We start from the raw sequence: 13948 nt of genomic DNA, 5'->3' as shown, positions 1-13948 counted from the left end.
AGGTTTATTTGCGTTATGCTCATTAATTTGTGCAGTTATTCAGTGTCTGGTAAGTTAATGTTCAAGAAAAAAATATTAATTTTTATTAAAATGTTCTATTATGTTATGTTAATCGTTACTCATTTATTTCAGCCCTTTGTATTCAGTATGTCTCTAGCAAAATAAACCTACTTTTCTATGAAAATTGAAGTTTTTGGGTTTTCTGTTGTTGTTTTTTATATATTTTATTGATTTTTTACAGAGAGGAAGGGAGAGGGATAGAGAGTTAGAAACATCAGATGAGAGAGAAACATAGATCAGCTGACTCCTGCACACCCCCTAATGCCCACAACCAAGGTACATGCCCTTGACTGGAATAGAACCTGGGACCCTTCAGTCCGAAGGCTGATGCTCTATCCACTGAGCCAAACCGGTCAGGGCAAACCTTTTGTTTTTTTGCGGCCCACAGAAACTTGAACCTTGTTTATTTGACCCGTGTTAGCCTTTGAGTTTGACATGCTTGCCCTACATCATCCACTCTCCACCTCTACTCCTATAATCGCATCTCCTATTTTTCTACTGACTCATTCCCTTCCAGCCAGACGATGTGCCCCTTGAGGGCTCTTACACCAACTGTTCCCTCTTCCTAGAAGGCTCCTTGCCTATATCCACATGTGTGACACCTCCATCACAGTTTGGCTCAAATATCACCTGCTAAATCAGGCCTACTCTGATTTGCTTTATTTAAAATTACTACCAAAAAAAATTTTTTTTTAATAATCACTCCCACTTCCCCCTTACTCTGTTTTATTGTTGTTGTTGTTTTTTCGTTAGCACTTACACTTTGTAACACACTATGTAGTTTAATTATTACACTAGAGGCCTGGTGCATGAAATTCGTGCACAGGTAGGGTCTCTAGGCCTAGGCCAGCAATCAGAGCCGATCAGGCCTTCCTTCCCCAGCTGCCAGCTGCCGGCCGGGACCTTCCTTTGTTCCACGCCACCCCCTGGTGGTCAACGCACATCATAGCAAGTGCTGGAACTCCAGGTCTCCTGGTCGAACTCCCGAGGGGACACTTTGCATATTAGCCTGTTATATATATAGTTATTTGTCTGTCTCTCCCTGCAAGAATGCAAGCTCCACAAGACAGAAATTTTTGCTTTGTGCCTAGCACATAGTAGGCATATCATAAATATTTATTTGTTTTTTAATGTTTTTATTGATTTTAGGGAGAAAGGCACTGTGAGGGTAATAGAAACATCGATGAAAGAGAAACATCTGTCAGCTGCCTCCTGCACACTCCCTACCAGAAATGGAGCGGCAATCCGGGCATGTGCCCTGACCAGAAATCTAACCAGTGGCCTGTGCACAGGACAGCACCCAACCGAGCTGCACCAGCCCGGGCTCATAAAGAGTACTTGTTGAGCGTATGAGTGCAGGGTTTGCAGTCAGATGACCTGATCTTGTTCTTGGAAGTGATTTCACCTTGCTGACAGTTTCTCATTCCTTACCTGTAAAATGGGGTAAGAGTACCCACATTCTAGACTTGTTATGAGGTTACCTGAGCTGTTTGTGAAGACTTAACACAGTTCCTGGAATTCAGGAGGAATTTATTACAAATGCTAGTTTCTTTTATTATACACTCATTCAACACTTATTTGAACGATTGTACTACCTTGTGTGTGTGTGTTTTAAATATATATTTTGCCGAAACCGGTTTGGCTCAGTGGATAGAGTGTCGGTCTGCGGACTGAAGGGTCCCAGGTTCGATTCCGGTCAAGGGCATGTACCTTGGTTGCGGGCACATCCCCAGTAGGGGGTGTGCAGGAGGCAGCTGATCGATGTTTCTCTCTCATCGATGTTTCTAACACTCTATCCCTCTCCCTTCCTCTCTGTAAAAAATCAATAAAATATATTTTTAAAAATAAATATTGCTTTTTTACAGAGAGGAAAGGAGAGGGATAGAGAGTTAGAAACATTGATGAGAGAGAAACATCATCCATCAGCTGCTCCTACTGGGGATGTGCCCGCAACCAAGGTACATGCCTGTAACCAGAATCGAACCTGGGACCTTTCAGTCCGCAGGCCAATGCTCTATCCACTGAGCCAAACTGGTTAGGGCTTGTGTGTTTTTTAATGAGTGAGCTTAGATCCTACAGCAGAAGAGGTGTTTCTCCCTATCTTTACCTTTTGCACTTGACCAAGTTAGAAATCTCTATATTTTGTTTGAAAGCCTCCTCGGGCCTCTGATGATGAGCCAGTTTAGAGAAATGCTGGAGTTGATTACTGCTAAGGTCGCTTTGTCGTGACAAGGTATTACTGCTGCATGCTCAGCGTTGTGCTGAGTACTTTGCGCACATTAGTGCTGTTGATATTTGCAACAATATCAACACCATTTTAGTATTTCCATTTTATCGATGAGAAAATTCAGAGGTTAAATATTTGCCCAAGTCCCTCAGCCAGTTAACGATGGCGTCAGAACTGAAATCTAGAGCAAGTTCATAGCCCATGGGCCTCACAGTGCTTTAGTTCCTTCCAAACCCTGAGAGTGTCTCCCCCTAAACACACTTTTCCAAGGATGTACATACAGTTACCTTCCCAAGGACATCCTGGCTCTGATGACATAAGTACTTCTAATTGTAGTACATCAATATAATGGAATACCATGAAACCATTAAAAAATGATGCAGATCTATATTTATTGACATGGGGAAATACAGAGTACACTTGAGTGAGGAAGCAAATTACAAGGAACTGCACCATATCCATTTCTATAAATAAAATAAATCCAACATGAGCCGGAAGGATAAACCAAGTAACTAACTTTGGTGAGGGTTGAAGGTAATTTTCACTTCTGAGCTCACTGTGAAATGGGCAGGGTTCAGACTAGAATTCAACATGTCCCAAAGAGGTAAGAGGCTTTTGGAGGGCTATTCCAAACAACAGGGAAACTGAGGCCGGAAGAGGGTGTAGGGCGTGAGGAGAACTGGGGTCGGGAGCAGGACTGAAGTTCTGGCTGACAAAAGTGAGGAAGCCTGCAAATAGGAACATGACCACCAGGGGGAAGTAGAGACCAATCGCCAACTATCAGTCCACCCCCTTCATTGAGAGGGTCCGCCGCCCCCGGTGTTGTGCCAGTACCTGGTGGGGGGGGAGGGGGGGGACAGAGTCCGGCCAGTGCAGGAACACTGGCAGAGGCAAGCCTTGAGTTCATACATCCTGTCTCTGCATGTCGGTTCTCCTCTCTGAACCGCTTTCCCCATCTGCAAATGAGTGTAAGACCACCCACAGGTCCACGTGAGGATGCCTGTGGGGAATCCAGGACAAAACTTGGTGCAGGCCCAGACCTAGGCAGGGCCCAATAAGGCTGCTCCCCAGACTTCCCTGGCCAACAGAGCGCACCTGGGAAGCCAGGAGGCCTGTGCTCACAGACCAGAGTCCTGTGGGGCAAGGGTCCCACCCCCAGGGCTTTTCACCTCAGTAAGGGAACATGGATGATTTATCCTCAAACTGTGGTCCTTGTGAGTCTAGGAGGGTTTGGGCTCTCTTCTGGGACTAAGTTGTTATCTCAGACCACAAAGAAAACGCACTAGCACAGGTCAAAATAATGGCAAACTTTATTGGCATAAATCACAGGAATTGAAATGAGGAAAAGCCAGGTTAAAAGTTTACAGAGAAAAAAATTAAAATCAATTCATCAAATAACCATTGACCCAGAAGGTGGACCCCAGAAGCCTTCCCTGTAGGAGTGGGGTCGGGGGCGGGTCACTGTAAACAGAGCAATAAGGCCTATGGGTGGAAGTGGAGACATCAGACCTTTGAGGGTTCCGGCTGACCTGCCCAGACCTGGCTGCTCCCAGCCCTGCCTCGGAGGAGGGCCCCTCCTCTGAACCCCAGCCTGTGCTAGGAGCCTAGCACAGTGGTCTGTGGGCCCCACTGGGGCCCCTCTGCTGGCAGGAACCCCAGGCCTGCCTGCTCCCGTTTCATCCAGAGCTCTGGGGCCTTCCCATGGCTTCAGCGGATCCCGTCCCTCTGCCCAGAATCCTATCAGGCTGCCTGGCAACAACCTGGGCCCTTTCCCCAGACCTCCAGTTCCCGAGGAGGGCAGGGAATTTGGGAAAGTGATGCGCCCAGTGGGATCAACAAGACGAACGGTCAAAACCAGACCCCAGCTTTCCTGAGGAGGCAGAAGGCGCCCCAGAGAAGCAGTGAGGAGGCGAGAATGTTCCATGGATTCTTTTGGATGCCAAAGAGTTCACAGGGGAGCGGATGCTCCTATTGGCTTAGACAGGAAACAGCACCCCCAAAGCATCCTTCCCCTTCTCCTCACCAAGGAACAGGATGGATGAGGTTCAGAATCCTAGGCCCAAAGGGGCAAGACACCCTGAGGCCATTTCAGTTAAGAGCTTGCTGGCCTGGGGAGTAAGGAAGGGATTTCAAAATACAGCAGTTTATAAAACAGTCCTGGGAGCCGTGAAGGAAAGACGGGGAGTCTCAGAGCCGCCCCCACTTCACCTGCTTACGCTAAGAAAAAGTAAAATACAAATGGCTTCCCCACCCCAAGCCCTCAGTACAAGGCAAACCCTGTCCCACAGCCACTGCCCCCCCAGGACCGGCGGCGCTGGACAAGGAGGGAGTACAAAAGGGGATGTCTTTAAAATCTCTTCAAAATCATTCTGTGTAGAGAGGTAAAAGCAACTCAGATGATATGAATTCAAACCTCAGTGTAGAAATCTATCAAAGTCGGCACAGTGTCCAGGCTCGAGGTGAAACGCCCCTCCCGCCGGCCCGAGACGGAGGAAGTGACTAAAAAACATTATTGCTGGCGAGTCTGTCTCAGTAGAATCGGAGCAGTGATGGGCAGGGCAGTGGTCCCGGCCTGGGGAGCCTGGAAGGGCAGGAGCACCAGGAACCTTCCGGGGCCCCTGGGCACTTGGCCTCGGATGGATGGCTTTATGCTGGCATTGTCTGGGGGAGCGGGGGTCCCCCAGGATTATTTGGATAATTTGGTCGGACGGAAATAAAGATAAAAGAGACCCCATCTGATCCTGCCTGCCCGCCCCCCGCTCCACTGCTGAAATGAGTAAGAGATGGCTCCAGTGTGGGGTGCTGGCCTGGCCAGGCGGGTTTGTGGGGTGAGGCCTCCAGCCCCCCTCCGGGGAGGACGAGGAGCTGGCAGCCTGGGGACAGCTGCAGGAGGAGGGGGAGGCCCAGAGGCCCTGGCAGAGGAAGAAGAGCAGGGGGCACCCTCTGAGCCCTCTTGCCACCCTGCATAGCCAGGGCACGGGTTCCAGTTTCAGTCGGGCTTGGCCCTTCAGCCCTGGGCGAGGCCTCTGGGTCCCAGTAGCAGTTGGGGAGGCTGGGCCGGGGGCAGGGCAGACGGAGCGACGAGGGCGCCTAGCAGAAGAGCTTGAGGAAGCAGTTCTGACAGTAAGGCTTGTCGTTCTGCTCCTTGAAGGTGCCCTTGTTGAGCTGCTTGAGGCAGAAGGCACAGACGAAGTGCTCGGGGTGGAACTTCTTGGCCATGGCGGTGATGCAGCGGCCCGTGATGGGCTTCTGGCAGCCGGAGCACAGCGAGCCGCGCCGCTCGTGGTAGTGCACCTCGCAGTAGGGCTGCCCGTCGTGCTCGAAGAAGCTGCCGTTGATGAACGGCGTGAAGCACTCCTGCGGGCGGAAGCGGGGGTGAGGCGGGGGACAGGGGCTCAGCTGGGGCAGGGGCTCAGGCAGCTCCAGGTGCGATGGGCAGGGGACAGTCAGGGTCACACACTCCCACTGGCTGGGCGTTTCCTCCGTGCCAAGTGCTGTGCGGAACGCAACTGAGTTCCCCCCAGAAGCGGGAATGAGGCGTGCGAGTTAAGTGACTTGTCCAAGGTCGTGCCGCTACGAGTGGCACAGCCTGGACTTAACCATGGGTCCGACTCCTGGGCACGTGACCCGGAGGCTGCACTGGTGTGCCCCGAAACCCTGGTGCTGAAATGAACAAGGTTTCCCAAACTCATCTGGTCGGAGGGCCCTTGCTGGATCCCCAGGAACAGCTGTGGGCTCCCCCCAGACGGCAGTTTGAAACCAACGGCCAGTTCCTTGGAGGCTGCGAAAAGCTTGCCTTCTCACTGAATCCCACATGCCCTCCTGAGCGGGATGGGCCGCCACCCGGGACGAGACTGGAGACTGTGCCTGCTCCGGTTTCTCCCCTCAGTGCGAGCCCTGGCCCAGGACCCCTGGGCGTGAGGAAGTGTCCCCCTGCCTGCTCACCCCCCAATAACCGCAAACAAAGCCCCCAGGTTGGATCCAGAGAGCACAGGGAGGGAGGCCCTTCTCTCCTGGCTGCCCAGTGCCCCCCCTTTTTAAATATATTTTTATTGACTTCAGAGAGGAAGGGAGAGAGAGAGAGAGACAGAAACATCAGTGATGAGAGAGAATCACTGACCGCTGCTTCCTGCACACCCCCTACTGGGGACTGAGCCCACAACCAGGAATTGAACCGTGACCTCCTGGTTCACAGGTCAATGCTCAAGCACGGAGCCACGCCGACCGGGCCGGTGGCTCTCAGATGCGGGGCAGGGGGCTCCTTACCCGGCACACGAAGCACTCGGGATGCCAGAGGGTGTTGAGGGCCGAGATGTAGTTCTCCAGGATGGCCCGGGCGCAGCCGCCACACTTGGGCGCGAACATGTCGAAGTAATCCTTCCGGCAGTAGGCTTTGCCATCTTTCTCGTGGAACCCTGAGGAGCAGGTTTTGTGGGGCAGAGTGAGGGCCTCCAGAGGGGGAGCCCTGACTCCAACATCAGCCAAGCCCCCTCCCCGATGCCCCCGGGCAGCCCGTGAGTCTCCCGGTCGTACCTTCAGGACCGAAGAAGGCGCCGCACTGGGCACAGAAGAAGTGCTCGGGGTGCCACGTCCGGTCGAGGGCCGTCACCACTTTCTGTGAAAGCGGGTGCGGGGTCAGAGCCGAGCCGCGCCCACTGGACAGGTCCCACCGCTGAGAGCTGTCCTTCCCCCGGCCCGGCCCCGGCCAAGGGCAGCGCGGAGGCTGCCAGGATGGGGTCTCTCCTCACTGTGTCTCAACACCACGGAGAACTCGATGCCCTGAAGGAGGTGACATGCGGACACGCTCCTTTCATCCTCAGTGCGGCTGAGGTCACAGGTTCTATTGTGACTTGTGACTCCCATTTCATGAGGAAGGGCCTTGGGCTCAGAGCGGCCAGGCGTTTCCCTAACGGCCGTCACACGGTGGGAGCGGGAGCCGGCACCTCCCGCCTCACCTCCGAGTCTCCGCAGAGGGAATCTGGGGTGGGAGGTGGGAGGCCGGCCGGGCATCAGGCCTGGGTTTGAATCCCAGCTGTGAGCTGGGGCCTGTGACAGCACCTTCTGAGCCTCAGATGGCACGCCCTGGCCGCGGAGGGTGGCGTGGAGCTGAATGAGCCGCCCCCCCGCCCGCCCGCCCGGAACTCACATCCAGGATGGGGCCGTTGCAGTAGTGGCAGCGCGGGGAGAAGAGGGTGTGGTAGTCCTTTTCGCAGTAGGGCTGCCCGTCCCGCTCGAAGAAGTTCCGGGACCCGATCTCCTCCTGGCAGTGGGTGCAGACGAAGTGCTCGGGGTGCCACGTCCTCCCCATGGCCGTCACCACCTGAGGAGGGACGCAGGCTGTGGCTCAAGGCCCTGGCCTGCCACGGAGCCCCCTTCCGAGGAGCCAGTCCCTGTGCCCACCTGCCGCTCTCCTCCCTCCCCCGCCCTCATCACCTGCCCGGCGATGGGCTTCTTGCAGGCCCCGCAGACTCCCTTGGCGACTGTGGCAACCCCCAGTTTGTTGAGGTCGGACTGCAGGCTCCCCAGCATGCTGTCTAGCTGGCTCCCGGGCTTTGGGGGCTCCCCGGGGGGAGAGCTGCTCCCTGTCTTCCCCTGGGCCATGAACTGTGGAGAGAGAGGGGCAGTCAGGGTGGGGTTTTCCCCTCCTGAACGTGGGCCGATGGAGGCCACAAGTGCAGCCTCCTCCAGGGGCCTCGGAGCCCTGCGGGTGGGAGTGACAGCGCAGCTTCCCGGTGTCAGAGGGGCTCCTGGCCCCGCCCCGGCCTGACCCGGGAAACACGGGACACACGGCACGCGGGACACTGAGCCCAGCCTGGGCACTGACCCCTCCCTCGTCCTGCCCTCCGGGGCTGCTCTGCCTGCCACGCGGAGGCCAGCCAGCCGCCCAGCACAGCTCTCCATCTGCTCTTTGTTCCAGGCCCTGGATCTTAAATAGGGGAGAAAACGAGGATAAGAAAACTGTTTTAATTCAGGAAGAAACAAAAAGAGACCCTGTTGTTGGGCCATTTCACAAAGGGAATTTAGGAAGAGAGGGTTTTTCTCTCCCACTGGCAGAACCAAAATCAGGAGGAAAAGTCTACAGAAAGTCTAGAGCGTCCCAGGGCGAGAAGAGAAGGGAAGGTGAGCCAACCACAGGCCGGGGTCCCGGGAGGGAGGGGCCTGAGGCCCGAGCGGGCTGCAGGGAGGGGCAGGCTGGGGTGTGCTCTGGCCCGGCTTTCTCAGGTGGAGCTGGGACAGGATGGAGGGGTAGGGGAGGGACAGGCGGGAGGGAGCCCACAGGCAGGCCAGGGGACAGCTGACATGCGGGGCGGGAGAGTGGACGTCAGGTCAAATGAGGTCCAGGGTCAAGGCCAGGTCTAGGAAGGACGCGGTCCTGCTGGGCTTGTGGATGAGAGACCAGGTGTGTGTGTGTGTAGGGGGGACAGGCAGGGCTCATGCTGGGGCCCAGGGCCTGCCTGCATTGGGGGGAACATCGGGTCCTCGTCGGTCTGGCAGCCCACGGACCGCACAGTGGGGGGTGCCGGAAGGGGAGAGGCGGACCCCTGCACATCTTCCTGCGGCCCTGCCCCCGCACTCTGGGCCCCAGGGGCCCCACAGGGAAGAACTGAGGGCCCCGGGGTGGAGGGGGCAGGCAGGCCGGGCGGGGGAGAAGGGCTGCTGGCCGCGGCATCTCTGTGATGCTGGAGGAAAGGGACAGGAGGAGAAGGCAGAACAGAGAAGGTTCTTCTCAGGGGAACGGGAGAGCCGGGAGGGAAAACCACCTGGGGAGAAGAAAGGAGGAAAGCGATGAGGAAGACGGAGGAAGCACCAGCTCAGCAAGCAAGGGCAGAGAAGCCATGGCCCCAGCTCCCCGGGCCTTCCCACTCTGACCAGTCTCTCCCGGGCCACGGGATCAGGGCCCCACACAGCCAGCTCCCCTCTGGCCAGGATGCCTGCAGCCGGGCCTGGCCCAGCCCTGGCATCTCCCTGCTACCTTCTCCACCAGCTGCCCCTCGGCCCGCCTCCCGCGAGGCTGCACCGTGATGACGACGCCCTCCGTCATCCAGGCCTCGGTGCAGGCCCCCGCCGCCCCCGCCGCCTCCTCCGCCTCCGGCTGGATGCCCAGCCGCCCCTGCAGCTCTGCGATGAGCCGCTCCTGGGAGGGGGTCCGGCTCAAGGTGGCGGGGTCCAGCCGGCGGCGAGGGGAGGGCTCCCGGGACATGGGGTGCGCGTGGCCTGTCTCCCGGCTCCTCCTGATCACGGAGCGGATCTGAGGGGGGAGGGGAAGCTGTCACAGCCCCACTCTGGGCTCTGCCAACGCTGCTCAGTCCACACTCAGGTGCCCGGGCAAGGCAGGGCTCAACAAGACGGCCAGAGCCAAGGTGGGGCGGAGGCAGGGGCACAGCGCACTCCCAACGCTCAGCTCCTTTTCAGCTCCGACCTTGGGCAGACCCTTCACCTCCAGGGGCCTCGGCTCCTCCATCCTTGAAATGGGCTCGTATTGTCTCGGCTGCCTCAGAGGTTACTATGAGGATTATTTGTTTGAGGGCATGTGAGTGGGCACTCTTAAAAGGACACGAGGCTTTTTCTTTCCTTTTAATTTGTAATAAAAAATGTGGTCACTCCTTCCAAATCTTCTAACCAACTTTTTTTCTTGTTTATATTATAACCTGCTGGTTTGCAGTGGTTTTGGCTTTTTGCTTTGTTTTGTTTCTATAAAGCAAGAAGCAAGGAACGTCAGCCACGCTCCCTGAGGGCCAGTGCTGTACTCTGAGCGCATCCAGGCGTCAGTTCCTGGGATCCTCTGGACAACCTGCGGGGAAAGGTCTACCTTTACCCCCATTTTAAAGATGAGAAACTGAGGCTGGCGGGAGGTTGCCCAAGGTCACAGAGGTAGCAAGTGTTGGAGGCAGGGTTTGTATTCAGTTCTATCTGGTCCCAAAGCTCATGCTTTCAGCCATTTCGCGAACATCGTCTCCGATGTCAGGGGAGTTCATCCAAAGGGAAAAGCCGTAAACAAGCAAGAAGCGGGTTGTCACTCAAAGCGATTCCCCGGCCGGGAGCTGCACTGGCCCACAGTGCCCGGGCGAGCGCTGGTCGGGTCACAGGCCACGCCAGCTCAGGACTCGCTGCCCAAGCAGACATGCGCAGTGGGAGGCGGCATGCAGCTAGCCAGAGCGGCCCACTCAGTGCCAGCTCGCGCCTGCCTGGCCAGAGGTGGAAATCCTCTCGGTGGTGGGCGTGCCCGTGACCATGGCATGTGGACGCTCCGGCTGTGCCCTCTGGGCCTCGGCAGCAGCTTCAGCGGTGCCCTCTGGCCTCCGGGCTGTCTCAGGTCCCTGGGGTGGCGGGATCGGGCTTCGCCTCACGGGCATCTTTCCACCTAACTGCTCCTGGTCCCCAGGAGCCGGGCGGCTGCCCTCCGGCCCCGCGGGCGCTGGCCTGGCCCCCTCCTGCAGCTGTCCACGTTCCTTCGTGAGAGTCCAGGTATCCGGGAAGATGACCTGACGGTCTACGGCCACGACAGCTGGCTCCGTTACTTCCTGGAAGCTGGGCGTCGCTCTGTGGGGAGTCTCTGGCCTGAGCGCCTCCAAAGCCCACGGCTGCTCCCACGTGGCAGCCAAGGCCTCCTCTGACAGCCCTTGGGGGTCTCCAGGCTCCTGGGGACCTGCACACCCAGCTCGGGGTCGAGTGTGGCCTGGGGGAGCCCTGGAGAGCTCACTCTTGAGGTTTAGTGGGTCCCTCCAGCCTCGAGCCTGGCTCTCTGCACCAAATGGCCCCAGAGAGCCCTCTACAGAGGGAGACCTTGAGTTGGGGGTGTCAGGTGTCACCCCGAGGCCAGCCAAATCAAGCCAGCTGGGGGCCACAGGAGGTAAGAGGCCCTGCCCATCCTCATCCTCACGGCAGAGGGCCTCTGCAGTGTGACCGTGGCCTCCAGGGGAGGGTTTAATAGTGGGTGGCAAGAGTACAGAGGGCCCGGGAGGAGGAGGAGGAGGAGGAGGAGGAGGAGAAGGACGTATGTGGTGTGAGGATGGAGCTGAGCTGGGCGGCAGCCCCAGGGGGTTCAAGGCCACAGAAGAGGAGCTGGTCTGGAGGAGGAGAAAGACAAAAGGCAGAGGGAAGAAGAGAGAAACAGGAGAGGTGAGGAAAGACGCTCCCTGCAAGGAGTGGGCTCGACCTCAGGGCTCTGAGAGCCGCCGTCTATACTGGCGGGGTGACCGCAGAGCTGACGGATGAGGACTGGGCCTCACAGACCCCCAACAAGGTGTCCCTGGGCCACGTGTCCTTGGCCCCCATCAAACCCAGGCAGCAGGGCACAGCCTCCGAGCGAAGCCTGGGGAGCACCCCGATCAGCAGGCAAGAGGGAGGAAGGCTCAGTGAGGTGGCCGCTGGAGAGCGTGACCGGGGAGGTCAGCCCGGCACCATCCAGGGACAGTCAGCCGCAGGCAGCTGCTCTGGTGCCTCCAACCAGAGACCAACTAGATCCTCCGCTTGGTCTCTCCCAGACAGACCCCTCTTCCCTGCACCCCGGGACCGTGCTTAGGCAGCAACTAGAGCCGCTCAGCTTCCCACGGGCATCACAATGCTGGCTCTCAGAGAGCCACGTTCGAAAGGGCGCTAGAGCAGGGCTGCCTTAGGCCAATGCCTGGTCCAACAGACCTGCTCCTGGCCTGGGCTGCTCAGAACGGCCAGTAGCTCCTCGCCCCTTCCCCCCCAAACCCCACCTGCATCTCCCACCAAAACCCCAGCTGAAGGGAGGTTTGGAGGCACCGTCAGGGCCAAGAGCGCATGGACCACTTGCTCCCTTCTCAGATTCCCCAAGCCACACGCCAAAGGTCGACCCACGTGGAAAAGTGCAGTCAGCAACTGCAGGAGCGTCCGGTCGATATCAGCCCCCACGGAGGCACCGCATCGTTCGATAAAACATCTGGCCTGGCAGGCGGGGGGCGCCCGGCGGGAGGAAGGGGCGCCACGTGTGGACTGGCCCAGCAGCCTGACGTTAGCTTTCCCACAGACAGAGCTTGAGGGATTCAGGCCCGTGGAAAAGAGGGGCAGGCGGGAGGCTGGCAAAGGAGGCCTTGGCCTCAGAAGCCAGAGGCGGAAAGAAAGAGGACGTGCCGAGACAGCCCGCGTGGGAGACGGAGCTCCCGGGCAAATGACCTCTCAGGCACAAGAGCCCAAGGCCCCCGTGGCCGGCAGAGAACGCCCGCCCCCACCAAGAGCGCCACCGACACAGGGCCCTTTGTTCTACCTCCTGGTCCCGGCCTGGAGCTGGGAGCGCCAGGGAGGAAGGAATGTGTCGGCCTTCGCAGGCTGCGAGGCAGCTCGGTGCCACCGCCTGGCTGAGCCCTCCCTCCCCCATCCTGGCAAGGCCCGGGCACCCGGGGTCCCTGGCTCAGGGCAAGGCACCCAAACGGAAGGACCGAGTTCCAGCTTCTCACACGGAGGCGCGGAAGGAGGAGGACTGGGAGACACGGCGGGAAGAAGGGGCTTCGGGGCACCTTAAAATCCGACAGCGAGGCCATCAGCTCGTCCAGCTCCCTGGTGGCAGAGGAGGCCGAGATCCGCGTCTGCTGCTGGCTGGAGGTGACGCGCTGGGGGCTGCTCATCTCGCCATGGCTCACAGTGATGGCGGGGCTGCAGGCAGGCAGGGGTCAGAGGGAGCCCCAAGTCCAGCCCCATGCTCCCCCCGTGCAACCCTCCCCTCCTCAAGGAGATCAACATGTCAGCTCTGACACTGGGGTCCCACCCCCCCCCCAGCCCCGGGGAAGCCCACCAGCTCCCGATCTCTTCTGGGGGAGGAGGCTGCTGTCGGCCAGGGGGACAGAGCTGAGGTGCACTGACATGGGTGACACGAGGGCCGCTCAAACAGCAACTTTCCCAAGTTCAAGCTTGCCCGTGACATAAGCCCGAGCCGTGTAGCCTCCACTGCACTGCGTGTACATGTGCGAGCTCCAGAGACACGGTCGGCCCCGGAAGAGCCAACACTTAGGAAGCACTCACCATGTGCATCACCTGTTTGAGCCAGAAACCACTCCACGTGCTTTACATGGATGACTGGGTCGACCCCATGGAGGCAGGCGGCCCTATCCCCATTCTCCACACCCCCTACTCCCATTTTACAGATGGAAACACTGAGGCTTAGACACTTCGTAAGGGCAGAGCCAAGGTCTGAACCCCACTGTGTGGCTCCAAAACCTGTGCTGACGGCACTAAGCTACAGGGGCCCTCAGCCTGCGTGACGCCTGTCTTTTCAGACGGGTGGTGGCTCGAGGAAGGCAGGAATGGTGCCCGTGTGACTCGCCACTATCCCCCCAGAGCCTGGTGCAGGGCCTGGCGCACCACAGGCTCTCATGGAGGGGACAGGGGACATGGGGCTAAGTGGGCAGCCGTGGAGCACGGGCACTGATGAGCGAGCCTCCCTGGCAAGCCCGGGGACACTCACACGGGGCTGGGCACAGAGCTCTCCAGCTCGTCCAGGAGGCTCTCCACGCTGGGCCGCACGTCCTCCAGGCCCCGGGCCCCGTTCCGCTTGGGCTTCTCTTTCACCAGGGGCCCGGCGTTGCCCGCCAGCAGGCTGTTATTCTCCGGGGTGCCATAGTGAGGGCTCAGAGCCCTGGGCAGCGGGGGGCTCGAGTTGGCCTCATCTTGGGAGAGGGAGAGAGAAAGACCGCTCAGCCC

The 13948-nt window shown here is 58.3% G+C and overlaps 1 protein-coding gene across 3 annotated transcripts in view; it reads right to left on the bottom strand.

The window, feature by feature from the left end:
- Nucleotides 1-3579: 3579 nt before the first annotated feature.
- The window catches only part of PXN (paxillin), a 46724-nt gene continuing 36355 nt past the window's right edge, over nt 3580-13948 (bottom strand). The window contains exons 5-15 of one of the 3 annotated variants that reach the window (XM_054712523.1): nt 13713-13914; nt 12769-12904; nt 10474-11355; nt 9261-9536; nt 8743-9048; nt 8112-8213; nt 7721-7891; nt 7434-7607; nt 6821-6902; nt 6554-6702; nt 3580-5644 (exon numbers count right to left, since the gene is read on the bottom strand). In XM_054712523.1, coding sequence (XP_054568498.1) covers nt 5378-5644; nt 6554-6702; nt 6821-6902; nt 7434-7607; nt 7721-7891; nt 8112-8213; nt 8743-9048; nt 9261-9536; nt 10474-11355; nt 12769-12904; nt 13713-13914 — 2747 coding nt within the window. In that variant the 3' untranslated portion in view covers nt 3580-5377. The remainder of the gene's footprint in view (nt 5645-6553; nt 6703-6820; nt 6903-7433; nt 7608-7720; nt 7892-8111; nt 8214-8742; nt 9049-9260; nt 9537-10473; nt 11356-12768; nt 12905-13712; nt 13915-13948) is intronic. The other 2 variants (XM_054712524.1, XM_054712525.1) reach the window with 2 other exon arrangements.

This window comes from Eptesicus fuscus, chromosome 23, assembly GCF_027574615.1.
Source record: "Eptesicus fuscus isolate TK198812 chromosome 23, DD_ASM_mEF_20220401, whole genome shotgun sequence".
In the NCBI taxonomy this organism is placed as follows: domain Eukaryota; kingdom Metazoa; phylum Chordata; class Mammalia; order Chiroptera; family Vespertilionidae; genus Eptesicus; species Eptesicus fuscus.
This window is presented reverse-complemented; position numbering and strand designations above follow the sequence as displayed.